Source organism: Tamandua tetradactyla, chromosome 21 (assembly GCF_023851605.1).
Source record: "Tamandua tetradactyla isolate mTamTet1 chromosome 21, mTamTet1.pri, whole genome shotgun sequence".
In the NCBI taxonomy this organism is placed as follows: Eukaryota; Metazoa; Chordata; class Mammalia; order Pilosa; family Myrmecophagidae; genus Tamandua; species Tamandua tetradactyla.
In genome coordinates, this window is record NC_135347.1 from 6,287,451 (window position 1) to 6,315,076 (window position 27,626).

The following is a 27,626-nucleotide window of genomic DNA, read 5'->3' on the forward strand; positions in this document are numbered from 1 at the left end:
ATAATCCCAAATGTACGATAAACATTTCCTTAGGACATTACACTTGCCTTTGAATGAAAAAACAATGCTCTGTGTATTTACTTCTTTTAGATAAGACCACTTTATGAGAGAACCACAAATGAAGGATAAAATTTGACACTCAAGAAAAGTGAATATATAGTGTTTCTGGTTTTCTTTCTATATGAAATGTATATTTAATACATATTTTAATTCAGTTTTTAAAAGGAATTACAAAAAAAAGTTAAAGTCAAAGCTACCAACACAGAATACCTTATGAAGCCAGTGTTAAGAATTCAAGGAATATACACACTATGAATTTGAAGAATTCAAGGAATACATAGGCTATGAATTTTTGTGTTATATGAGCCAACAATGCCACACTGGTGGTGTTATATAACACAAGGAAAAAAAATTGCAAAAACTTGGCAGCAACAAAGAAATATAAATGTAGGAACTTAAATTGTCACAGAACCTGACATACCTTTGCTGATGAGATTTAAGAATAACAGAAAACAAGTTTGAGAAATAAGTAAAATAGGACAACTCATTCTAATTAACTAAATTAAATGTATTATTGCGAGTTACAAAAGGGAAGTATTCAAGAGAGTATGAGTATCTTCTGTTGGCATATTTTTTCATACACTGCATATAGGTTTATTCTATATACTGCATATTTTCCATGGTAAAATAAAATAAGCAATTATATAGTACTTCAAAGCCTCTGAATAATTTAAGACTACAAAAATAACTATTCAGACAAAATTATAGGGAAAATTTAGGTAGGCAATGTAATTTAGTGAGTTCCTTGGTTAAGAAAAAGTGAGACAAAGAGAGAAATCATAACTTCCTATGCTATTATTACCCTCAAAACAAAAATCTGTTAAGATGTTGCTTCTTACACATTTTTTTTTTCAGGAGGAAAAAGGCATATAAAAAAGCCTAAATGACATGCAAACCAAATGGGCACAAATGATAATGAGAAGGTAAATACAGAGTATTTTGACCTGTTGGAAGAAAAAAGAGCTTACAACTTTGAGAAAAATGGGTTCCATGAATTGTACAGTGCTGTTGAAAAAAACTAAAGGCAAATACATATCTCTAAGAATCACTTCCTACATTTGTTTCTACGGGGTAACAGTGACATCTTTGTCCTTATAAAACACTCCATATTCTTTACAGAAAAATAATTTCTATGCCTTTAAAAGGAAGAAAGGGTGAGATTTAATTACCTAACCCAACTAAAATATTGCTATAGAATTCTCTTGCTCTTTTTATCTAGTTCAAACCTAGGAAGTTATATCAAAATATAATAGTCAAACATACATGCAAAAATGACCCTGCAATTCAGATAATTGCTAGTACCAACTGTTGTTTTTAAGTTCTGCAATAAAACAGCCTTCCAGACATTTAATGGTATGTCATTTGGTAAATGAAAGTTTCCACAAAGTATGAGCAATGAGAAGACCTAAAAATTATGCCAACGAAGAGTCTAACTGAAAGAAATAAAAATACAGATCATGTTGGTCCAATGCTAAATTTATTTTAAGTTATTGCAGAGTTGAATAAGATGCTGACACCATCACACAAAAATTTATTGCACTGGCAATAGGCAAAACATGATGTCAGCCACCAATATCACCATCTAATTTCCCAAATCAAATGAAAATTTTAATTCTTGAACTTAGATTGCAAGCCTAAAAAGTTATAGTAAAAATAAAAACCTTGGGCATGATGCATGATTAAACATATGATTTTAGTTTGGCACATCTTTGACTTCAATTGGTGTAGTACTTTAATAAATTCAGTAAAACACTAATGTGAAAAATAGCAAGATTAAAAATATACCACTTCTTCACCAAATAGACCTATACAAGTAAGTCTTAAGTAATCCTGAGGAATATGCAAATAAGTAATACCACACACACACACAATGTAGACTGACACAGAAACACATACACACACATACCCCTCTCCCATCCCCCAAATCCTTACCTTAATGGCATGGATTTCTTCAAGTAATCGTTGTGCACGTCTTTGGTTTTTTAACAGTGCATCTTCAGTGCCCCTGCAAAAAATACATTACACAAGACAATATTTAGCTAGGCAAAACATTAGCTTTAGACTCATATCATAATGAGAAACCTGTTCATTTCTTTTAGAGAAGTACAGTCAATCTCTAACAAACAAACATTCTTCCAATGTACATGTTCTTCCTCTCCCCTGGCCAACATACACCCAAACTCCAAATACCAACTCACATGTTTGCAACTGGCAAAATTAAGCATTTTCCTGGCATTTTAGTAATGACTATTACAACTGGTAAATAATCTGCCTTCCCTGGTTCCTGCATAAAAAGGTCAGCAACACATTTTGTAAGTCAATCAATTAATCAAGAGCACATTATATTTAACTGTAATATGTTTCATAAGCTACAATTTAAGCCTGGGCATAATTTTATTAAATGTAAATTTGTTTTCTAGAATTAAAAGAGAAAAAGATGTTAAATATCTGATTATATCAGAGAGGAGGGATATTTTCTAAAACATTTACAGGAGAAAGAAGAGGAAATTAATCAGGAATAAAATATATTTGTCGACTTTGTAAGTATGCATCCTTTAAGCATAAGAAAGAGCTATAAATAAAATGTCTTCTCTAACACTTTAGTGACATTGAAAACAAAAAATATTACCTTTTTTCAAAAAAGTTACATGGAACATAATGCCTGATAAGTAATTGTACAATGTACTGAAGATGTCAAATTAAATTAGCAGTTCAAGGAAAACGGTAGTATGAAATCTTCATAAATGAATCAAGGTATTATTAGATTTGTAAAACCACATCAACATTTTAAAATAATTTTAAGTACTATAATACACATAAATAACCCAAAGACCTTTCATTCTGAAAACACCAAAAGGAGGGTTTTGGAAAACAGCAGAAGTCACTGTGTATCTTAAAGGAAAATGGTCCAAACTATGTAAGGACATGCTGACATAGCACATTTTATCTCACTTAAATCCTCTCTACATACAAAACCAAGTGTTGCATAAGTAAGATACTTAATTATTCCTTTCGGTCCCACCCTCAACTTTTGTAAATACTGAAGAAAAACAACTTGCGACATTTTATTAGTCACAAGATCATTATTTTAAATGACTAACTTTTTTGACTTCAGTCTGGAGACACTCCTGACAAGTTTTCGGATAACCAAAACTCGGATTCTCTTCACTTCTTTCCTCATCTTCACAACCTTTGAGGAGTAAAATCAAAATTAGAAAGGCACTTAATCCAGGAACAAACATTATTTTCTCTTTAACCCTTAATATTATAAGCTAGTCTGCAACTTTAACCAAATTCTTGCTTAACTATATTCATAGTTTGATGAAATCAAAATTCTTCCATAAATAATGAAGGAAAAATCAACAATCTAAAAATGTGTTTGAAGGCTTAAGAAAAACAAATTATGATTTTTAAAAAAAGTCAATTCACTTCAAGTGATTAGTATTTTAATATGACACTTGTAGCTTGGTGGGCTTGGAACATGCTAAACTCAGTTTTCTGAGATTAGAGTCCATCATATTCAGTCTGTATCCTAGTGGTCTGTGCCGGTTTGAATCTGTTGTGTACCCCAGAAAAATCATGTCCTTTAATCTTCATCCAATACTGCTGGGTGGGAGCTTCTTGATTGTTCCCATGGAGATGCGAACCATCTAATTGTGGGTGACAACTTTTGATTAGATGGGTTCCATGGAGATGTATCTTAACCTATTCAAGGTGGGGTTGCTTACTGGAGGCTTTTAAGAAGACTTTTGGAAAAAAAGTCTTTTGGAAAAAGCTTTAGAACCCACACAGCTAGAGACCCTTGGAGTTGAAGAAGGAAAACACCATGTGAGGAGCTTCGTGAAACAAGACTGGAGAGAAAGCTAGCAGATGTCATCATGCTCACCATGTGCCTTTCTAGCTGAGAGAGAAACCCTGAACCCTGAGCTTTCGCGAACCAAGGTATCTTTCCCTGGATGCCTTAGATTGGACATTTCCAGAGCCTTGCTTTAATTTGGATATTTTCACAGCCTTAGAACATATAAACTTGCAACTTAATAAATTCCACTTTTCAAAAGCTGTTTTGTTCCTGGTATATCACAATCTGGCAGCTTGCAATCTACAACAGGTCTAAAACAGAGACTCAACCTTAATTGCAGGAATTTATTAAATGAGTGCCTGTATTATCAAAAGTAAAATAATATAAAGCAACTTTACTTATTTATAATGTACTCCTTGCATCTATTTTTTCCCCTTGCATCTATTTTTAGTGAGAAATTATTGCAAGCATAACTGACCTACTTCCCCTTTTCTATTTGAAGAGTTACAAAGAAGTCAGTTCAGATATATTCTTTTCTGAAACAGCTTTCCTGACCTCTTTTGTTGTAACTTCACAGAAAAATAATCCCTCTACCAAGAATGCATATTTACTTACATGACCCATCCTCCTCCATACAAAATTATAATATAAGAAAATCCCTACGCATTTCTGGGGCTAATCTTTCAACTGTATTTTTCAATCTCATTCTCTTCTATGTATTCCTATTAGTCAAGTATTGCCAATCTCCTCCTCTTAAATGCATTTTTTTTCCCCAAGAAATTTTAAACATGCTCAAGTCACTTTCATTAAAGACCAGGCAAACAAAACATCCTCACTAATAATTCACCAGGAGTACCTTCTCTCTCACTGCCTTCAGAGCCAGGTGTTAGAAAGCTTTGCTTTTGTCCTCACCATGCTTAGGCCTACCACAGAATCTTCACACCCACCATTTTTTCTGATAGAATGCTCTTTCTTTCCATGGTAACTTAGTCAACATCTGTTCATCCCTGTGATTATGGCTCAACTGTTTCTCAGGATGGTTTTCCTAGGCTGCCCTGTGTGGGTCAAAAAATCCCCCATAATAGCCTTATGTGAACTTATCATGGCCCCTATTTTAAGTTCAGTATTTTATTCCTAATCTGGTTATGTTCAATGTGTCTTTCTTTTACTATGCTATAAATCCCAGAAAACTATCTGGTTTTGCTTGACTTTGCATCTTAACACATACCGTAAGTATTCAACAAACATATGCTAAATAAATGACCAAAAAATATAGCAGTATCCATTTGTTCATTACTGTTTCAAATGGATTATAATAAAAGAATGCAGAGTAATCAGGTTCCTTTCCCACTAATACACTAATTCCTTTGGAATTTTAATTTCAAAGGTAGATCCATTTAGGAAAAAAGTCAAGCTCTGCATAATTGAAAAGTGTTTAAATTAGGTTTAAGCGAAAAAAAAAATTGCTACATCTCATAAGCAGCATTAGAAAAGAGGCTTAGAATATATATTCTGAAATCTAAAGCCATTCATGAAATAAATACCAATAAATTATACGCTAAAATATATTAACAAATGTTTCCAACTGCTGTACCTTGCAGGTGCATGAAATGTTTCTATACCATTTGCTAACTACTACTAACCAAAGTTAACTAATAAACTGCAGTGGGGAGAATTGGTCCTTGGTTACATTCCAATCATGGGAATGCTAGCCTCCAATTTTAAAATTCCAATTTAAGAAGCACTATGTTTTTCATTACTGGATAAGGGAATTTTAAAAGCAAAGGGAATGTTTCATGACTTAGTTTCATGCCAATACCAAAAAATGCTTTTCTAGTTTATTAACTCTTTCAATACCAAGCACAAGCAATAGAAAAAATTGAAAAGTTTAAGTGTATAAAAAACAGTCATTTTATATAAAAACAGATTTAAATGTATTTTTCTCACAACTGCCCACCAAAGTTATTTTTCTCCAAACACTTTGCTTTATTTCTGTAATAATGATGAACAATTACCTTCTATGTAAAATTTAAAAACATGTCACCTAAGAATTATGGCGCTAGTTTAAAGAAAACCTAGAAGTCACCATAAGCCTCAAACACTCAATATTGCCAGAGGCCAGTGTGCTGCTTAAGAGCAATATACTTTGCCTAATTCTCCAACCAAAAGCAAGCAGAATTATCATTGTTAGAATTGTAAAAGGAATATAATATTATTTGGGACGGAAAGGGAAAAGAGGTCTGAGAAGAAAATAGAGGGATCATAATGGAAATGAAACGTGCTAACAGAGAAGAAATAAAATGAAAGAAAAGTAGAGGAAAAACGGTTGGAGACGGAAATTGAAGGACAAATCTGTAGACCACCATCACTGAGAACGACAAGACCAAAGCTGAAGGCTTCTAAGTGCAAAAGAATGCAACTAATATAATTCATAAGTTCAGACTCTCTTCAACATTATGTACACATGAAATAGAATTAAGACACACACACACATAGAGAGGAAATGTACGTGTTGACACTTAAAACACAGACATACAGATGCCCTCAGGGTTTACTTAGTGAAATCTGAACATAGCCATGTCAACCTGGATCAACTCTTTGGTAGAAAGGACAAATACATAAATAATTGGAAAGCTAACATATCTGCCTCAGAGAAGCAGATATTTTGTCAATGTAAGCACAGGAAAGGAAACTACAAACGAGCAAAAGCTGGGCAACTTAAGGAGAATCTAATGAAAGATTTTCCCATCTCAGGAATTTGAGAAATGCAACCTGTATTGGGATAATTCAATTACTTTTTAACCAAATATTATTTTCAAGGTTTATCCATGATAATATGCACAGATAATTTTGGAGTGACAATGATAGCAAGTCTCTGATCTTCGAAGTTAAGAGCAGATTTTATACTAGCCAGCCTCTTTTTGTAATGCTCTGACTTTACCATACATACACTGTTGTATGGTAAAACAGCATATACTTGTTTTCCTCCTTCAAGATGTTTATTTCAGTTAAGGTGTAGCCCAAATGAATCAGGTTGGACCTTATAAGGAATCCTTTATACACAGAATGAAAGCCAGAGGGAAAGAGAAAGCCACGGAGGGCAGCAAAAAGCTGGAAGTCAAAAGAGGCCGGAAGAGAAGGGAGAAAACACAAGCATGTATACTGCCATATGACAGAAAAGCCAAAGACCAAGGGTCGCCAGCAGCCAGCCCTAGAGTGCCAGATTCATGCTGTCAATTTTGGACTTCTCCTAGCCTTAAAAACAGTAAGCCAATAAATTCTTGTTGTTTAAGCCAACGTGTCGTATGTTTTCTGCTTTAGCAACCAAGAAACTAAAACAAGTAGTCTTACAAAATGTGGCCAAAGATATGTATATAGAGCATAAAGCAACATAGTATTTTAAATCAATGCATGGTAACTGCATAATCATGGATAAACCTTAAAAACAATGTTTGGTGAAAAAAGTAATTTGTAGAATGATATAATATGATACTGCATATATAGTATGATACCACTTGTGAAGAGTTTAATACTATACACAGAGTGTGTGTGTATGTGTGTGTGTATATATATATATATATATATATATATATATATATTATCATAACTATGAAAAATATGGACAACAAGAACACACAAAAGAGTATGATTACCCCTGAGGTGGAATGGAAGGTGGGTTGAATTTAGCATTAAGATAGGGCAAAATAGTGATATTTGATAAATATAGGAAGTAGATTTACAAGAACATTTTTTAGATTATATTCCATGTATTTGAGCTATTTCACAGTCCACAAAATTATGGTTTTATGAAGAGAATCTCAGACTATATCATTTTGATACTTCATCATTAATTAAATTTATTTTTATTTCTGATGAACAATTTAAAAAATCTATAGGTGCACAGAGATTATCTACAACTGGACAATTATTAAGTATATGCTGCCACCTAGCAAAACTTCTCAGAATAGTTAAGCAACCAAACACAGAAACTGGTTCTAGTTGTAAGGATGGAGGCTAATTTACCACTGCAGAAAAAATTATTCAAAGGTATTATGCATCCAAATACAACAAGGGAGTTCTGTAATCTCATAAGCACACAGAAACATAGTTTACATGCTTATCTTTTACAGTATGTGGAAGCAATTCACTTTGTTTTCTGGTAGTTTTAGTTTCCATCTAAAAGAAAATGGAATGCAATTTTCTAATAGATTTATTGGTAAACTGCTGTATCAGAATAAAAGATCAATGCCAGTTTTACATAAAGGCCTTTAGCATCCCTATGGAATTAAAATACCACACCTGACTGCTTCAGTCTCTAAACCTGATTTTACATATCACAGCTGCCTAAAGAAACAAACAACTATAACATATCAGACACTTGCAAATTCTTTACTCACTAAAGGTCATGCTTCTGTTTTCAACTGGCATCCTTCCCTTTCTAATTCTAGTAGAAAGGGGGTTAATTGTTAACATTAGGGAAATTTTCCCTCCTCATGTGAACATTAGTTGACATTTAACATTTCACGCTGTGTTATTCATATCTTCATCTGCTCAACACATATTACTTATTACCTGCAGACAAGGCACTATGCTAGATGCTAGGGGAGTTGAATACATCCACATAAAGTTCTAGGGAAGATAAAACATAAATAATCATCAGATGAAGCAAAAAGAGATGTGTATTATTCATTAAAAAAAAGTAAAGGTAAAATTTTACATTACTTCACAAGCATTAACAGACTTTAAGTTCCTGAAGTCAGGAAGTGCTTTATAAATTAGCCTTTCTCTTGGGAAGTGAAGGATGGGGAAAATTTTGGAAGAATCAGAATTAAGGGTAGGACTCAACGAAAGTTAGCATAATACAGTAGGTGCCTCTATAGATAGTCTTTTTTTCATAATATTTATATAAATATTCATATTTATTTCATAAAGGGAAGAGTAGTGAAAACATCTAAAAGATAATAGTGCATCTGAATCCTTTATCATATACATTCCCTCCTCTGAGTTTACTTCTTTTAGTCATTTTCTGAGATTGTTTCTCTTATTAAATTCTATGAACTGTTTTATAGTAATGACATTATCTTTATCTGTCACATTTACTGTATTTTTTTCAGTTGGATGCAAAATTTTGATTTGGGTCACCATTTTTCTTACCTTTGTATGTGTATCAATTTTTATGTAGACAAATCTATGTTTGTTTTTTTCCCTCTGCCATTTTATCCCCCATTATCTCCCCTTCCCCCACTTTTCATGTTGGAACATATTAGACTTTACTTTGGTGTGGGATATATATTCACTCTCTGACTTGAAAATTTCATTCAAATCATCCAGCAAATACTTACAAAGTACATATATTGTAGGTGATACACAAATACATACAAAAGAGTAGAGAGGAACAGGTATGCAAGTATTTTCAGAGTAGAAAGCACTCTTGTTGCAGAAAGGGCAGATACCTAGCCCACACCGTGGTAATTTAGGGAAGATTTCCTAAAAATCAAATTTAAACTATTAGGACTGGAAGTTAGCTAGGTGGAAAAAGAAAGAGATTTAAATGACTCAATCCCTGTCATTACACTCTGAAAGTAATCTCAAAATCTGACAGGATGCTCACCAGTACTTCCTGTTAATTCCCAAAGACACTCTTGTTTAAGGTCTTTTATATCTCACAAGTAATCTAATGGAAGATAGCCCAACACATACTGCCTGACAAAAAAACCACACGCTTAATATATACTTAAGAATAAATATTAAATGCCTTCAGCATTACTTTCTTCAATTTTCTCCATATCCCATGGCCTACTACCTCCCAAATAAAATTCAGATTCATTAACCTGGAAGAAAGACAGTAATATTCAGTTCATTTCCTACTTCAACCCACTATAAATTCTAGTCAATGGTGAATTATGTATTCCTATACATCTGTGCTGGTTTGAAACTGTTATGTGCCCCAGAAAAGCCATGTTCTTCTAATCTAATCTTGCAGACCCAGTATTGTATGGGATCTTTTAATTAGGTTGTTTCCATGGAGATGTGACCTGCCCATTCAAGAGGAGTCTTAATCTGCATACAGGAGTCCTTTAAAAGAGGGTCATTTTGAAGAGGATACATACATTTGGAAATGCAGACAGAAACATCCTGGGTATTTCCTCAACTAGGAAATGAAATCCAGAGTCTGCCCTGGAGAGAGAGCCACTGGAATCAGAAGCTGAAAGCAATGCCCTGGGAGTAAAGATCAGCAAATGCCAGCCATGTGCCTTCCTAATTGAGGTACTCCAGATGGAAGTTGCCTTTCCTCTGAGGAGGTATCCTCTTGCTGGTGCCTTAAATTGCACATTTTCACAGCCTTAGAATTGTGACTTGTAACTTAATAAATTCCCTCTATAAAAGCCAATCCATTTCTAGTATATTGCACTGGAAGCATTAGTAAACTGAAACACCATCCAAGGAATTTTCTACTACCACCCCTTCCCTGCTTATTCTGGTTCCTCTGCCTGGAATGCCTTCCTCCCCTTCACTGAATCACTGACTGTAATTCCTGTGTAAGAGCCTTAAAGCTCAAGGACAAATGTTACCTACCCCATTTCTTCTTTTCAAAGGAAAGGAGAACTTTTCTGCACTAATAGAGTACCTAATTTGGGGAGGCTCTTCATACGCTGCTCTGCATCACAGGGGCATGGTGCACATGGCATACACAGTTGAGTAGAAGGCTGTTTGAAAATACAAAGTATGCCTTACACAACTGTGTTACTGGACACTGACTTGCTCGTAGCAAATACATATATCTACAAAATAAACAGGGCAAATAACTTCCTTTGCTGTAGCTGTCAGGTTTTCGTTGAGATGCCCTATTATTTCTCTGAACAGAAGCAGAAGCTGGAAAAGGGATATGGCAGAAATGAGAGCTTGGTAACACTAACAAGTTTTGGTGGAAGTGGGGAGGGCAAGGGTCTGATAAAGCTGGATTTAAGGGAGAATGAGAAAAAGAGAATTAAGAACAGCACGTCTCAACCACTCTTTTGAAAAGTTTGGCTGTAAATGGAAATGGAAAAATGGGACAGTGGTGGAGGGAAAAATGAAGTAAAGAGCGTACATCTTTACATACGGTACAGTCTCAGCCAAGTCAGAATCTTCGAAATAACAACTCTGAATCCCTTCTCTTCATTTTCTACAGTAAATAACGGTACAGATAAGGTGTACTGAGAGGTTCATGTGCCTGATACTGTGCAAACACTTTACATTCCTTAATGAATTCTTACAACAACGATGTGAGGACTCTCTCGTGACCTTGCTTTACAGATAAGGACATTAAACAGGGATATAAGGATCTTTCCAAAGTCCCAAGAAGTCGTGAAGCGGAATTACCGTCCTCATGCTACGAGACCGCGTTCGCATGGGCCCAGCAGGGGCTCGTCCCGCCGTATTCCTTACCCCCGGCCCGGGCTATCACTTTCGAGGCGCCCAGACACGCGCCCGTCACGGACCCAGGGAGCCGGTTCAGCGGGCGCTGAAGGAACAGCCTCGCAGTACCAGGGCTCAGCGCTCACCTCGTCATTAAGGTTCAGAATCCCCGGCTGAGCCATGCGGGTCAAGGACGAGGATCTCCCCAAAGATCTGACAGAACCAAACGCCCAGGAAATCAACTCTCGGTTGCTACCGGCAAAGGAACTTCACCCACGAAACCGCGGCTGTCTTGCCACGCCCCTCAACGGCGGCCTCTTCGGCCCAAAAGTCATCCAGGCGACATTGGCGCCGACGCGTTCATAAAAAGAGATGCGCAAGCTTCCAGGGGAAGAACGGAACTAGGAGGGAGCAACTTCCGTCGCACGCAGCGACGCGCCGGAATCGCGCGTCTCCATGGAAACCAGGCGCGGGCGGGGGGGTGGGGCTCGGGGGCAGCTGTGCGCGCCCGGTTTTTTTGCAGTGTTTAGAAGTTGTTCACATTGTTGGTTGTGTTTGTGTTCGCTGGTACGTTGCCCTGGCGTTGTTAGGGCCTCGGTTTTCGGCTTCCAAAGGGGGATGAAAGAGTTTTTGGGAAAGAGTGAGTGACCGATTTTTGCTCAGATTTTTTTTTTTTTTTTTATCTAGTGGTATGAAGATTCCTGAGCTTCTAATAAGCACGCCACGCCTTATTAGTTCTTCACTGCTTTTTCTTTCTAGCCTCACTTTATGGCTGAGACCTGCACACTGAGAAGGTTTAAATGTAGGGGACATTTGAACATTTGAAACCATGTCAGGATGCGCGTTTGCTGTGGCTGCATGTGGGAATGGCTGTGTTGAAATATTCGCCTCAGGAAGGGGAGAAATGAAGGTGTGAATCTGAGCTATATAATATATTAATTAATAGTTATCCCCCTCTTGTATTGAGCGTTAAAATTAGTCAAGCGCTGCCCCATATGCTTTGCATCTGTTACGTACAAAATCTTCACAGAAGTCTAACGAGATAGGAACGATTTATGTTTGTGGAAACCGACTTTCAAGGAGCCAGGTGTCTTATTCTGAGTCGCCCACCTGGGCAGACAACCGCTGTAGGGCTCCAGGACGAGCTACAGAATTTCTTGGGTCCAGTGCAAACTGAAAGTGTAGGACCTTTGTTCAGAATGCAAGGGGGAAAAAAGTTTCTTACTTTCTTTCAAAGTCTCTCTTGACCTGCCATGGTGTTTTTTATTTGCTTTTTTACACAGTACTCCTTCCAGCACCGAGATACTGGCGGGGCTAGTGCATCACAGTGGTCCAGAGGCCCTTGCTTGTGTAACTAGGAGGCAACTGGTCTCTCCTTCTTCTCCCCAGTGGCAGGAGAGAAGCCTCCTGGGGGTAGGATGACGCATCAACTGGGATTCCAAGCCCCCGGCTGGAGCTCCATTCTCTTTACTGAACTTCAGTTACAACACATATTAAAGGTACCGTTAGTAAGAATTTCAAGACTGTACCCAAAGAGTAATAAACGCAGCTCAGACTCACTTCAGACTATGGGCTTGTGCCCATGAAACAAGATATGTCCAGAATTTATGATTTTAACAAGATACTGTACTTCCCTTAGCGTAGCTCAGATTTGTATTTGGATTGGTATTCTTACACTTTGATTGATGTTATGGGCACAACAGGATTAACTGGTGACTTCCTGTGTGACTAGTGTTGCAGGAAGGCAGTTTTTGCCATTACTAGAGCCTACATTGAAATGTAATCGTGTCCTTCATATTTCTCCCTCCTCCCTTTAGGGGTTAGCTCCTGGAATGTGGGGGCTTTCTCAACTATTGGTAGTAAATACTCAGTACAAAAGCACATGGGGAAGAATGTCAAATGGTGAAGGTAAATGTACAGTTTTATGGAGAAAGGTGCTATTATGATCCCACAATCCTTCCGAAAATTTATTCTTAATAACAAGTTTGTAGCTCTTAAAGGCTCTTTGGTCTTTGCTTTTGAATGCTTCCTCACAACTCAGTTATCCTGTTACCACAGTCTTCCCAAGCTCTGCATTTGTTTTCATCCTTTTCTCAGCCCAAGCTCTCCTCTTTGCCTATGAGGCCCCTGTGATTACATCTGCATTCTCAAACACTACATTCTAAGACCTGGTCAAATTTCACCCATCAGTGCTCCTCTCCTCCCCCAGACCAGGGTCACATTCTGACATAGCCCTTGTCCTTGTGTGCTAGAGTCTCCGAAGAGAATTTGCTGATCTTGACTCACCAGTGGAGGGGTGATCATTGCCCCCGCTAGTGCCATCATCAGAAACATGTCACTTGGTAATGGATGATGTGAACATGATTAAAAACACTGAAATATATATCTGGATATGGTTAAAAGGGGAAATGTTGGGTTATATATATATATATATATGTACTACAATATGTTTTTTTTTTTAAGGACAATCTGTGGAACTACACAATACAAACAATAAACTCTTAAATTGTACCATGGACTATGGTTAACGGTACAATCCTAAAAATGCGCTTTCCTCAATTGTAGCAGAGTACCACAACAATGCAAGGTGTTTATAACAGGCTGGTATATGGGAATTCTGTATTTTATGCATGATTTTTCTGTAAATCCACACTTTCTCTAATAAAAACAAAATTCACCCATTTCTAAGATTCCTTTGCATAGCACCCAACAGAAGTTAATTTTTCTTACCTTACAAACTTACCAACAGTTTGTATTTATGGTGTTTGTGATAGTTTAATTTGAAATTTCTTGTGTATTGTCTTTTCCTTTACATTGTAAGCTCTCAGCAACCTTAGTTGTACTTTTTTTTTTTAACATGGGCAAGCACCGGGAATCAAACTGGTCTCCAGCATGGCAGGCGAGAACTCTGCCTGCTGAGCCACTGTGGCCCGCCCAGTTGTGTTGGTTTTTAATAAGACTAATATTTCTTTATTTTCAAAATATAATATGAAATCATTTGTTCCAGATATTTCACCTCCAACTCAGTTCAACTCCTCCTTTTCATGCTGTCATCTCGCAAATTACTTTTACAGAGGTCATGCTACTAACCTACTCTCATTAAGCTATGCACATTTCCTCTAGTAATAATGATGTATGAACAAAAATCAACTCAAAATAGATCACACATCTAAATGTAAAACCTGAAAATCTAAAACTTCCTGAAAGAAACAGGAGAAAACCTTTGTATCCTAACCCCAAAATTCATGAAAGAATTATTGATAAATTTGAATTCATGAAAATTAACTACCCTTTCAAAGATTCTGTTAAGAGAGTGAAAAGAGAAGCCACACATGGAAGCAAAAATATTTGCAAATCATATATGTTATAAAGGGCTTTTATCCATAATACATAAAGAGCTCACCAAACTCAGTAAGTCAATAAACAACCCAGTTGAAAAATGGGTAACAGATATTACATCAAAAAGGACATTTGGATGGCAGATAAGCATGTGAGATGATGCTCAACATCATTGGTCATTGGGGAAAGACCAATAAAACCACAATGAGATGTCATTACATATCTATTAGAATGGCTGAAATTAAGGAGTCTTATGACAAGCATTGGCAGGGATTTGGAGCAACTGGACTTCTGTCATACCAATTATTTTATTTTCTTAAATTATTATATTTGTTCAAACTTCTAAAACAATGTTAAATATTAATAGTGAATGAGTATCCCTCGCTTGTTCCTCACTTTGATGAGAATGGTTTTAATATTTCATCATTCAAAATGATATTTGGTGTTTGTTATGGTATTTAGCTTAATTAAATTCTGGTAGTTTTCTTCTATCTTATTTTCTTAGAGGTTTTCATGGGCGGGAATGATTGCTGAATTTTGTTATATACCTTTTCAATTTCTATTGCTTTGATAATGTTTTTTTGCCTTTAAAGCATTTCCCCCATACAGTGACACAAAGGAAATCCATGATAATTTAATATATACTATTGTAGATGTTAGAAAGTCATTTCTAACAAGGTGATTGTGACTCAACCCTTTCTTACGTGGGTAAAAGTCATTATTGGGAATCCTGTGATTTTAAAAATTATGTCATCTTTGATCTTTAGTACTTGAACTATTATTAGTAATTAAACTCACAACTGATTGCAGCATATCTGGGTGTTTCATTTCCAGTTGAGAACCACAGCACTTCATTTTTTTTGTTATTCTGGCTGTACATTTTCAGTTTTTTATCCCTGGATGGCAGTGTTGTTCTCTAAATTAAACATTGCAATTGAAACTATGCCTGATGAAGAAAGCGATCTAAATGAATGACAGTGTGATAGCATTTTCTAAATTAGAAGGAAAAAAAATGGGTCTAACAAGTCTTATATTTCTTTAATGCCTAAGATTAACCCCTTCAAGTTTTAGTTTTTGACCTGAAATGAGCTACTAAGCAATCATAAACTCTCCAATTGAAGCACAAATGGGATTTGGTTAGGAGTCAATGTTATACGTATGTAAAAGATTGTAGCTAGCTACTGTACAGAAGATAGTTAATTGATAATTAACTAAGCTAACATATTTCTAAATCAGTCCTCTAATCTTATTTTTGGCCCATGTTTCATTAGAATTTTTAGAGTGTTTTGATTGAATTTGTTACTTTTTTCTAGGAAATCTAAACAGTGATTCATTTCTAGAAATGTTTCTATTCTAAGAATTTTAGATCTTAAAAATTAGAAACAGCTGATTAATGCCAAATAGCCAAGTTTTCCAAATTCAGAGGAATGGAGCAGACATTTACCAATTTAGCATTTTGGCTAAGAGCTTCGGCTCTGGAAACGACTATCTGATATAAATTTTCAACTCTACCTCTTACTAGCTTTGTGCACTTGGGAAAAATATCTGAACTCTCTGTGCCAAGGTTTCTTTATTTGTAAAAATTGGAAAGATAATCAGGCTCACAGGAGTACTGTGGTGATTAAATGGAAACACATTTTATAGAGTTCTTGATGAATATTTATCTCAATAATTTAAATTGCTATTAATTTCCATTATCTTATTTGATCTTGACAGCAACTTTGTGAGAAAGGTGTGGTATGCATGAGGGGTTTATGACTAAGGAATATCAAATTATGCCTACGGTTACAGAGGTAATAAGAGGGTAATCCAAGTCTCAACATAAAGCCACGCATGGCAGTTTTATAATGGTGTCATGATTAGAATATATAAATTATATTAATATTTGACTACCATGCCATTCTTTCCCTTACACCTAATTTCTTACTGATTGTTCAGTAATTAACGAGCTAATACACTTTATAAACTATAAACCTCTTCATGTATACGATTTATTTCTTTTAATTTTTCGTCAATTAGCTTAAGATAGGCTTAAGATTATTACAACAAAGCTTATAATAATTTAAAATTAAGTTTAGAGAACATAACTAAAGCCCAGTCCAGAATTCATTTTCAACATAGTGACTTATTTTGAATCATTTCAATATTTTCTGACCTCTATTTTGCTAAATATATATTGTGCTAAGTTAAATAGGTGATGTGAAAATGATTAAGACATTCATGAACTTATAGAATAGTAATTTAAACAATTCTAATACCAAGGCAGACTGTATTAAGTGCCATAGTAAGAGTATAAAGTACTAATGAAGTGTTATAGGGGAGTGAGAGAGCAATTTGACTAGAAGACTTCCTAGAGGAATTGGGATTTGAGTTCAATTTGAAGGAAGGGTGACAATTCAATAGTCAGCTAAAGAACAGGGAGAAAATTCCTGGCAGAGGAAATTTGTTAAATGAAAGCAAAGTAGTTAGAAAAATAATAATAATAATAAAGAAAACACTCTTCAAAGATGTAATAAAATGTCTAAAGGATTTTTCATCTACTGTTGGAAATTTCCCAAGACATTTAGACCTAGAAATTCAAACCTTTTTATTTCTTAAATATATTTCACCCTGATACACATATCTCCTAAAAATGACAGTTCTCTTTTCTTATTGAATTATTTTCAAAAACGACATAAATCTACATAAGTAGACTGGCAGAAGTGGGTTTCAACTACCTGAGAATTTATGGATTTGTAAATGACCGAGTAATCTTCAAAGGAAATTTTGCAGCAGTTATATTTAAACATAAATATGGAAATTTGGGAGAGAATTAAGTGAATAATGTAAAAGCCTGTTCAGCAGAAACATTTTTAATTTCAGTGTGACCATCAAGGAGAAGGACCAAGAGGTTTGGAGCAAATGAATTGGGTCACTTGTCCATCAAGGCAAGACAGAGACAAAATGTACACCTTGGGAAGTTAAACTTAGCAAGTCACTTAGCTTCTGCTTGAAGAATTCAATGATGTCTCTCTGATAAAGAGTAGGGTTAGAGGAAGAAGTTCTTTTATTCCCACCCCCTACCTCCTTTACCTCCCCAGGATTCATAGCCAAGCGTCTTGAAAGCACTACTTTTGCTTCTTCATGTTTTAACTATTTCTTGATGGATTCCTTTGGAATCCCCTGCTTCAGTTTCCTCCATCGAAACTCTCCTTGTCAAGGTCACCAGTGACCTCCCAGATTCTAAACTGGATTTTTGAATGAGCTAGGTACAAGATTATTATCTCATACTTTTGCCAGAATTGATTCACCTGAATGTCTTGGCACCTTTCTCTCTTAACTTCTCCATATGTATCATTACCAAAGCTGGAAGTCTTGACAACAGATTTACTATATCTAGTGGTTGATTCTCAGACTTTTAAATCCATGACCTTAGCCTCATAGAGGTTATTGATTTTCCCTTATTCCTCTACTCACCATATAAAATAATTGATGTCCTCTATGCTTATAAACTGGCCTCCTCATTCATCTCTGTTGGTAGTCCTCTCCTGGGAATGATTTCGTTCCCCCGCCACCCCAGGGCATTTCCCAATGTCTGGAGACATTTTTGATTACCTCATCTGAGGGAGGGACATGGTAGTACTTCTGGTGTCTAGTGAATAGAGGCCAGGAATGCTGCTAAACATCATATAATGCACAGGACAGCCATTCACAACAAAGAATTATCCAGTCCAAAATGCTGAGGTTGAGAACCCTGTCTATGTTCATATCTATAATAAACTATATAATCCAATGGAATACCAAGGGCAAGGCTGTGGGGTTGTCATCCTGGGTGTAGGAAATAAGGAGATGTTCTGTCTGTAGATAACTTAAAATCAATGATAAACGAGTAAAAATTATTCTGCTTTATTAATGCCATGCATTAAAAAAATCTTTGAAAGATCCGTGATAAAATACCTCCCACCAAATCTGTAGTTGGTTTAAGTTTGAAACAATTATTGTAGTTTTACTAAGTTTTAGTCCTATAGATATAAATTTGAAAATTAATACCTTTTCATTATCTTAATAATGTATTTGAAATGGAAATAAATTTGTAAAACTGCCAGTTACACAGTTGGCTCCTGACACATACAATCTCAGCTATATCCATTAGATAGTTATTGATTATGGTTTGAAATGCATTTAGGACATTTTGGACACAGTTTATTTCCAACTACTGTGGCATTTCTGCATTTAACAGTGGTTTAGACATAAACAATGATAGGTCAATGCATTTTTTGTTATATATTTTTTTCTATTTGGAAATTTTATTTGGGGTTAATCAGACACAAAAATATTTGCAAACAGCTGGAATCAGACTTGAACACTGGTGAAAATGTCAACTTTAAAATCATTTACTGAATATAAGCATAGAGAAAATGTGGAAAGGCTATTAACTAAATACACCAACAACCAAAAAAATAGTGAGAAAATGGACATCAACATAGAGAAAGAAGAATCACGTTTTGAAGAAGAATAGCGGGGGAAACAACATAAGATGCTGGTAATAACCTGCCATAAAAAAAATTACAGGAGCAATATTTGAATGCCTCAATTATTTTTACCAAGAATGAACGCTTATCTTAAAGCAAAGGATCAAATAATGTCAACGTTTGCTATCGTTTAGCCATTTTCTGTGATTTTTTTGAGAGAATGAAAACTTCTGTAGTTGTGACCAAGTATTGTAGAAATTTCTGATGAATTTTCTAGTGAAGATGTGTTAGTGGAAATAGTTTTCACTGGCAGAGTCATTTTAAACCACTAGCATATAGACGTGCATCGTAATCACCATATGTGGACTTTATTGTGAAATGGATTATTATGAATGTCTGCCAAATTCATTCTTAGGTTTAAGACTTTAATATTATTTTATGTGAAAGAAATGCCAACATTAAAATTAAGTAAAATTGTTGTTTAGTCAAGTGTGTGAAAAGAGGAATTGACAAATTCAGCTATCCTGTCTAATAAACACGAATATATGAAGAACAGTTTTGTGACAAAGTTGTTGACAAATTTGCAGAAGTTAGGCTTGAAAACAAGGCTGTAATATTATCGAGTGTCATGACAAACCAATATATAAGTATCTATTTTTCCACTTTTAATGAGTATAGTAATATAATTAAAAGCCATTTTATCCATCACTGGTTTTCATTTTTTTGCATTCTAGCATTTAATTTTTTAAGTTTTTAATAGACAAAGTTCAATAAAGGAAAAAAAAGTCACTGTATGCTTTCCTTACTGGGTATGATTATGCATTTGTTTCTTTTTACAGTGGTTTCTGAAATTAACTCTCCTATTGAGGAAGCTAGGGTTAAAGTGATTTGTTCTGGATGTACAATAGGTTATGCCACCATTACATCTCAGAGGTACTTAAAATTGATATGTCTGCAACTAAACTCTCCATTTACCTCTCTCACACCCACATTAGATAAAGAAAAAAACAAAAAAAAAGACTCAGCGAAGAGCATTATCCACACCATCCTTGACTGCTTCTTTCATTCACCCATCACTCCCACATGTCTAGCCAATGCTGTTTAGATTATCCTTTCTTCACTCTCCTGAGACCCTTCACCTCTGTCCTCACAGTTGCTTCTTTCCATTAGGCTATCATCATTTCTCTCCTGGATTTGTATAGTCATTTCCAAACTTGTGTTCCTGCCTTCAGACTCAGCCTTGACAATCCATTCTCCTCTTTGCCAGTGATCTTTTTTTAGACAAGTCCAATTGTGTCATTTCTTCCATAAAATTGTTCACTGGTTTTTCATTCAGGATAAAAGCCAAAATTCTTAGAGTGGCATACCAGGCTATTCATGATCTGCTCTCTGCTGACATCTCCAGGGTTAACTCCCTGCTAAAATTCTATAATTATAAATATATCAAAAGTCTTGAATTTCTCCTGACATTCCCTGTGGAATATGTCATTGTAGCTATGAATTCTTGGCCTGAAATGCCCCTTTAACACCCTACTCCTCACACCTGCCCAGGGATCCATCTACTCACTGCTCTTTTTGACTATGGCCTGGATAACCACTCACATGCTATTTTCTTCCCCTGGAGACTGGGGGGCCTTAGGTGCAGGGAGTTGAATTAGACTTCATTCATTGCACGGTCTCATCATCGGTTGGTACCAAGTTCCTTTCTTATTTTATCTATGTATTTCCTCTACTCATGCCCATTTCCCACCCCTCACCCTGGTAGGTATGCATTCTATTATACTTAATGAGTACCTCTTTTTTTGTAAGTGTTTTTACAAAATGTTTATTGTTTTTTTGTATATTTGATTTTAATTTATATAAATGACATTACCCCAATATGTTTTAAGATGTTCACTAAGCATTATGTCATAAAGATTATGTTACTATTTGACGGTAACCACATACTTCTAATTGTTGTGTATTATTTAATGTTGTGCAGTTTGCATTTTACTTTTCTATCCTACTGATTTTTGATGTTCATCCCTGCTGCCATAAATAATATAGCCCTGAATGTCTTCATATATATCCACATATGAATCTTTGAGAGAGTAAATTTTAAGGGGTAATATACCCTTATGTGCTTGCAAATATTTAACAATCTACTAGTTGAAAAAAATACATATGTGTGTGCCTATGCTTGGTGGATATGGTAGATGAATACTATACATAAACTACCTGAATTCTACAAAGTGAAATTCACTGCAGCCCCACCCTCACAACACCTTAGAACTCTATGCCAGATTTCTCTTTGACAAATTTTAAATGTGGTCTCTTAAGCCTTATGTGTGGAAGTGGGAGATTCCCACTTATTATCACGTGGTTCTATTACATCTAAAAGAAATGCTGGTAAAGGATATTCAAGGTGTGTTCCCTACTTTGCATTATCTCTTTAGCCCCTTTAAAAGACAAACTTGGTTCAATGAAACATCTAGTAAGGTCTTTGTGCTGGTTTGAAAGGATGTATTCAAAGCCTAGAAAAGCCATGTTTTAATCTAAATCCCATTTCATAAAGGCAGAATAATCCCTATTCAGTACTGTATGTTTGAATCTGTAATTAGATAATCTCCCTGGAGATGTGATTTAATCGAGTGGTTGTTAAGGTGGATTAGATAGAGGCATGTCTCCACCCATTTGGGTAAGTCTTGATTAGTTTCTGAAGTCCTATAAAAGAGGAAACATTTTGGAGAATGAAGGAGATTCAGAGAGAGCAGAGAAGAAGGACATAGCCATAAGAAGCAGAGAGCCCACAAGCCAGTGACCTTTGGAGATGAAGAAGGAAAACGCCTCCCGGGGAGCTTCATGAAACAGGAAGCCAGGAGAAGCTAGCAGATGACGCTGTGTTCGCCATGTGCCTTTCCAGATGAGAGAGGAACCCTGACTATGTTCACCATGTGCCTTTCCAGATGAGAGGGAAACTCTGGCTGTGTTCACCATGTGCCCTTCCACTTGAGAGAGAAACCCCGAACTTCGTCAGCCTTCTTGAACCGCGGTATCTTTCCCTGGATGCCTTTGATTGGACATTTCTATAGACTTGTTTTAATTGGGACATTTTCTCTGCCTTAGAACTGTAAACTAGCAACTTATTAAATTCCCCTTTTTAAAAGCCATTCAGTTTCTGGTATATTGCATTCTGGCAGCTAGCAAACTAGAACAGTCTTGATTTTCTTTCTTTCTTTTTTTTTATATATATTTTCATTGAGAAATCGTCACACACATACAGTCCCTATATGCTATACAATCAGTGGCTCACAATATTGCCACATGGTTGTGTGTTCATCATGATCATTTTTAGAACATTTGCATCACTCCAGAAAAAAGAAATAAAAGGAAAAAGCTCATACATACCACATAACCCTCCCTCTCATTGACCACTAGTATTTCAATCTACCTAATTTTTTACCCTTTAACACCTCCCCCACATTTATATAATTTTTATCCTTATTTTTTTTACTTATTTGGTACTTATCCAAGGTATGGACCTTGGATAAAAGGAGCATCAGACACAAGGTTTTCACAATCACACTAAGACCTTGATTTTAATTCCACATTGAATTAACTCATGGGTCTCCAACCTCTTTACTTACTGCCTTCCCCCATATCTTGGTTCTAGTTTGCTCTACTGTTTTTTTATTTATCCTCTCAAATATTGATTGCTGAACTTTCTAATTTCAGAATCTCCCTTTTATCATTCAATACTCTTAGATTGATGATTCTCTAATCACAATCAGCTGGGTCAGAGATGAGCATTTCCATTACCTATTCTGCTCCTCTTTCATTGCAATAGAATTATTGATTTTTTTTTAAGCAGGGATCATAGCTGCCCAGAATATAGACTGCATTTCAGCCTCCTGAACAGACAGGTTGGCCACCTTACTAATTTCTGACCAAAGGAATGTATGCAAAAGTTTTAAGAACAACTTATGTTGAAGTTAACGTGCCTTCTGTCCCTCCTCCTTATTGCTTGTTTGAATGTCGATGTAATGGCAGGAGCTTAGACAATATTTAAACTCATACAGATGAAGACCACATATAGTTAGAGCAAAGTCAAAATTTGAAAGAAGCATGGGTTCCTGATGACTTCACTGAACTACTATATGAAGTCTGTGCCTTTCCTTTAGTGAAAAAGAGCCTTATGTGTTTAAGCCAGGGTTAACCTAGGTTTTTCTGTAATATTCGGGTGAAGATAATTTCCTCCTAGTATAATGATAATTGTAACCATGTAAAAATTTTTCCTGTTAATTTCCTTAGACATCTTGTCACTTTCCTTCCTATCCATTCATCTGTCCATCCCAAAGAATCCTATTGTAGTTTGGTGGGATAATATTATGAAATAGTAAACATATCAATATGAATAGAACATATGCCTCCTTTTCCCCATCCTTTTATGAATTGGGCTGTGTCTTACTAATGCTGAGTTTCAGTGAATGTGAACTTACTTCTAAATAGGATCTTTGAGGATGTTGTTAGTTCAGATGAGGACAAATGGAATTAGATTTGGCCCTAATCCAATATGACTTGTATCCTTATAAAGAGAAGAAATTGGGACACAGAAAGACAGGCAAATGGCCACGTGATGGAGACAGAGGTTGTTATATTATCACAAGCCAAGGAACACCATGGATTGCCGTCTACCCACCAGAAGCCAGAGGATCAGGATGAAATGGATTCTCTCCTTTAAGAGGAAACATGGCCCTGCTGACACCTTGGTTTCAGACTTCTCGCTTCCAGAGCTGTGAGACAATAAATTTTGGTTGTTTAAGCCAACTAGCTGGTTCTGTTATAGCATTCCTGGAAAACTAAGAGACCAGCTTATACTTTCACTGACCCTAACAGCCTCCCTAATCATAGGGACCAGAATCACTCACAGCGGAACACAGACAAAGCTGACAAAATGTATTAAGGAAAGTAAAAAAAGAAAAAAAAAAAAAAGATTAAGAAGTGGAAGAAAAAATGGTCACTGGCTAAAGCAAATTCAGAAATCTTAGCCTACACATTGCTGCACTAACGTACCTGTTTGAACAAACTAAATAAATACAGTGCATGGGTAAAGGGAGAAAAAAGGTCGAGAGGACCACACGGCAAGCGAGAACATACTGAAATAATAACTAGGAGCCTCTGTCAAATTTCAGAATATTGTAAAGTTCTTCATTACCAAAAATCAGGTATTACTTATTTTCAGAGTTAGGTTTAAATTATACTTGGTTGTTGAACAGTCCCACATCTCCATTCAATCCACACCCTTAAAGGCAATACTTTCTCTGATGGTCCGGGACAATTTTAAGCCCCTGTGAATAAAGAGTGATGAATTTATACACTGAAATTTGATGCTAATGATGGGGCAGATGAAAACAGTTTGAAATTACTCACTGAGTGGAAGTGTCTTTCGGTTTACAAATAAACGTGTTGCAATATAGAATTAGAAAATAAAACAGGCAGTGGGAAAAGAAAGTCAGGAAGAAATAATAGCAGTAGAAAAAAAGTCAATACACAAAAATGCATGTCACAAGATCCTGAACATTTTCTAGGGATGGGCCATGGCTTAATCTCTATGGTTATAGTGTGCAAACCAAGGGGACAATACAATAATTTTGGTGCCCGAAATATCCATAACATAAAACATTTTTTTTTAGAAATATAATACTAAGGTCACAGAGAATCACTTCAACAAAGCCTTCCCCCTTGAAAGCACTCTGTGTGGAAGACATTTCTCAGTAACATCTTGATAGTAAACACAATCATTTTTCTTATTTCTTGTTGTTTATTATGCATTGTCCTTTCGTGAATGCTTATATTTCTATGACCTACAGCTGGAAGGCATTCTAGCTTTTTGACTTACCTAAGTGTTTCAAAATCTTTCTTAAAAAGAAGAGCAATTCTTCTCCTAGCCCTCAGACATTAACAGGGTCTGGAATTACTTCTAAACAACCAGAAAACTGGATAAAATGTATAAAACACCATTGGTCAACAAGCAACACAGGGGATGTAATCCCTGAAAGCAGGCAAACAAATGAATATAATTGATGATGATGACATTTGGCTTTCTCTCTGTGAGAAGTCTGATGTGTTTTTCTGTGCTCTCTGCATCAGTATTAATTATACCTCTCCTAAATAATAAGGTATATTTTATGTTATGGACACTTTGAGTTTTAAAATGATTTAATTGTTGTTTCTCTCCCTTTATTTTAATCTCTAAAATCATCCCAAATGCCATGATGTCATTGAATATGTTCCCTGAATTTACCGTATTTTGATACTCAGATCTGGAGACTAAATCAGATTCTGATCTTTTACAAAATAAGATTACTGAATTGATAGCATTATGTACTCTCACAAAAAAACATGAATATCTGATTTTCTTCTTTTGTGATAGTTTCGTTGATAACTCCCTCTTAGATCCATTACTTTCTTAATAATGATATTGTATAGAGACATTTTAATTCTAACATTTCTTCTTTATTAAGGAGTTTGTTCCACTTCTATAAAGAGAAACTCTCCCTTATCAACTATTTGGTTGCCTTAGGTACAGTTCATCTAGGAAAGGGAGGATAGATGTGTGGTAGCTTTTTATCAGTTTTAGAAATTAATTGGCTTTCTAGCACGCTCCAAAGTTGACTAATGAGTTTCTTCTGAGTGTGTGTACTTATTGCCTGCTGTAGAACTATGTAAAACTACCTCACATGTCAATAATTATAAAAATCCTATGACTTTGGGTATATTTGGTCAGAGATTAAGAACAGGTAGTCCTGATTTCCAGTAGGTATCAGAAGTCACATACAGGCCACTCAACTATTTTTACTTCTCCTTTCCTAGATTATTTTCAGAAAAAGTGAAATGTCACTGTTCCCTAATGATTTTTTCTCTTCCCTAGTAGAAAATGAAAGGAATAATAACAAGAGTCTTGTGGAAAGGAGAGCATAGGCAGAGACGTTTGGAATGTCTACTTGACACATCTTGAGGTGGGAATCACAAACCATCAAGACGATGCCAAGTTGCAGGTGAGGCTTGGTTAGACTGCAGTTTTATCAGCCGTGCTGATTTCCCAGAGTGAACTAGTATAGGAAGAACCAAAGAAGGAGAACAAAACACGATTTAGGATGCATAAAAGGTAAAATTCCAGGGAAAGAAAGATCAAGACGCTATTGCTGGGCTGAAGACTGGAGGCAAAGGGGAGAAAGCCAGAGGTGGTATGGACCCTAGAACGATGAGGTGATCACGCTTGATGGTAATAAGGAGCCTATAATAATTGCTTTAGAGAAGTTGGAGAATCTAAGAGTCACTGAGTCATTTATACAAGACTTGAAAGGCAAGAATTCTTGAGAGGAAGACATTCTTAGCAGGCTGAAATGCACACTCCTTAATTTATTCCTGGGATGATCCAATTTGTTTCAGCTTTGGAGAGGGGGTTGATTATGCATGTATGATTATATATCGATTTAAATGCTGCTTATATTTAATCAGAATATAACTCCATTTGAAGTGGAATTGTCTCAGTTTTTGCTGTTTGGATTGTAAGAGTTTGTAATTCTAATAGTGCTTAAATTGAGCAATGGTTATTAATAACCTCTTATCAGAAATCTTAGATGGAAGGTGTTCTAGTTTGCTAGCTGCCGTAATACCAGAAATGGAATGGCTTTTAAAAAAAGGGAATTTAATAAGTTGCTTGTTTACAGTTCTAAGGCTGAGAAAATATCCCAATTAAAACAGGTCTATAGAAATGTTCAACTTAAGGCATCCAGGAAAAGATACCTTGGTTCAAGAAGGCTGATGATGTTCAATGTTCCTCTCTCAGCTGGAAGGGCACATGGCGAACATGGTGGCATCTACTGGCTTTCTTGTGACTCTACAAAAGGGACTGTCTCCAAAATGTTTCTTCTTTTAAAGGATTCCGGTATGCAACCCCATCTTAAATGGGTGGAGATGCACCTCCTCGGAAATCATCTAATCAAAAATTACCACCCACAATTGGGTGGGTCATATCTCCGTGGGAACAATCAAAATGTACCCACCCAGCAATATTGAATGAGGATTCAAGGACATGGCTTTTCTGGGGTCCACCACAGATTCAAACCAACACAGAAGGATAACAATCACTTAACAACATCTTGCAGTCTGTTATGTTATCAACCAGTTTTTAAATCTTCTAGATTGAGGTACAGCAGCACTTAGGCAGGTCTACAACAGGACTAGAAGTGAAAGAAGCTGCTAGAATTCTATCTTATAGTTGCTTCAGTTTTGTTTTCTTTGTTGCTGTTTTAAAATTTGCATTTTTAGCATATGTCCAGTCATTAATATCAGAAACTTTAATAAGTAAAATATCCAAAAAATACCAAAAAAAGCAAAAATTTGTGAATTCAATAGAGGCCAGAAGGAGCAATAAAATAAAAAAAGTTTTCTATCAGTGGAGACAGATCAGCAAAGTTGAGCAGGTGGGAGAAAGCAAGATAATTAGAAATCATGAAAAGATTTTAAAAGAATTATATTCCATTTGAGCATGCTAAATATGTATTTACCACTGATAGTGCATCAAATCCAAGTAT

The 27,626-nt window shown here is 35.8% G+C and overlaps 1 protein-coding gene, 1 long non-coding RNA gene and 1 other non-coding gene across 6 annotated transcripts in view; 2 read left to right on the plus strand and 1 right to left on the minus strand.

The window, feature by feature from the left end:
• Positions 1–11,641, minus strand: part of SRFBP1 (serum response factor binding protein 1) — a 71,304-nt gene extending 59,663 nt beyond the window's left edge. For 2 of the 3 annotated variants that reach the window (XM_077138838.1, XM_077138837.1), the window contains exons 1-3: positions 11,404–11,641; positions 3,162–3,250; positions 1,993–2,065 (exon numbers count right to left, since the gene is read on the minus strand). In XM_077138838.1, the coding sequence (XP_076994953.1) occupies positions 1,993–2,065; positions 3,162–3,250; positions 11,404–11,439 (198 nt within the window). In that variant the 5' untranslated portion in view covers positions 11,440–11,641. The remainder of the gene's footprint in view (positions 1–1,992; positions 2,066–3,161; positions 3,251–11,403) is intronic. The other variant, XM_077138839.1, reaches the window with a different exon arrangement.
• A 94-nt stretch (positions 11,642–11,735) lies between these two features.
• LOC143665262 (uncharacterized) overlaps positions 11,736–27,626 on the plus strand; it is a 56,353-nt gene continuing 40,462 nt past the window's right edge. The window contains exons 1-2 of one of the 2 annotated variants that reach the window (XR_013166817.1): positions 11,736–11,824; positions 12,541–12,756. This is a non-coding gene — a long non-coding RNA (uncharacterized LOC143665262). Of the gene's footprint in view, positions 11,898–12,540; positions 12,757–27,626 lie in introns of both variants that reach the window. The other variant, XR_013166816.1, reaches the window with a different exon arrangement.
• Positions 13,462–13,593, plus strand: LOC143665840 (small nucleolar RNA SNORA3/SNORA45 family). The gene has a single exon (XR_013167236.1). It is a non-coding gene; the product is annotated as a small nucleolar RNA SNORA3/SNORA45 family (small nucleolar RNA).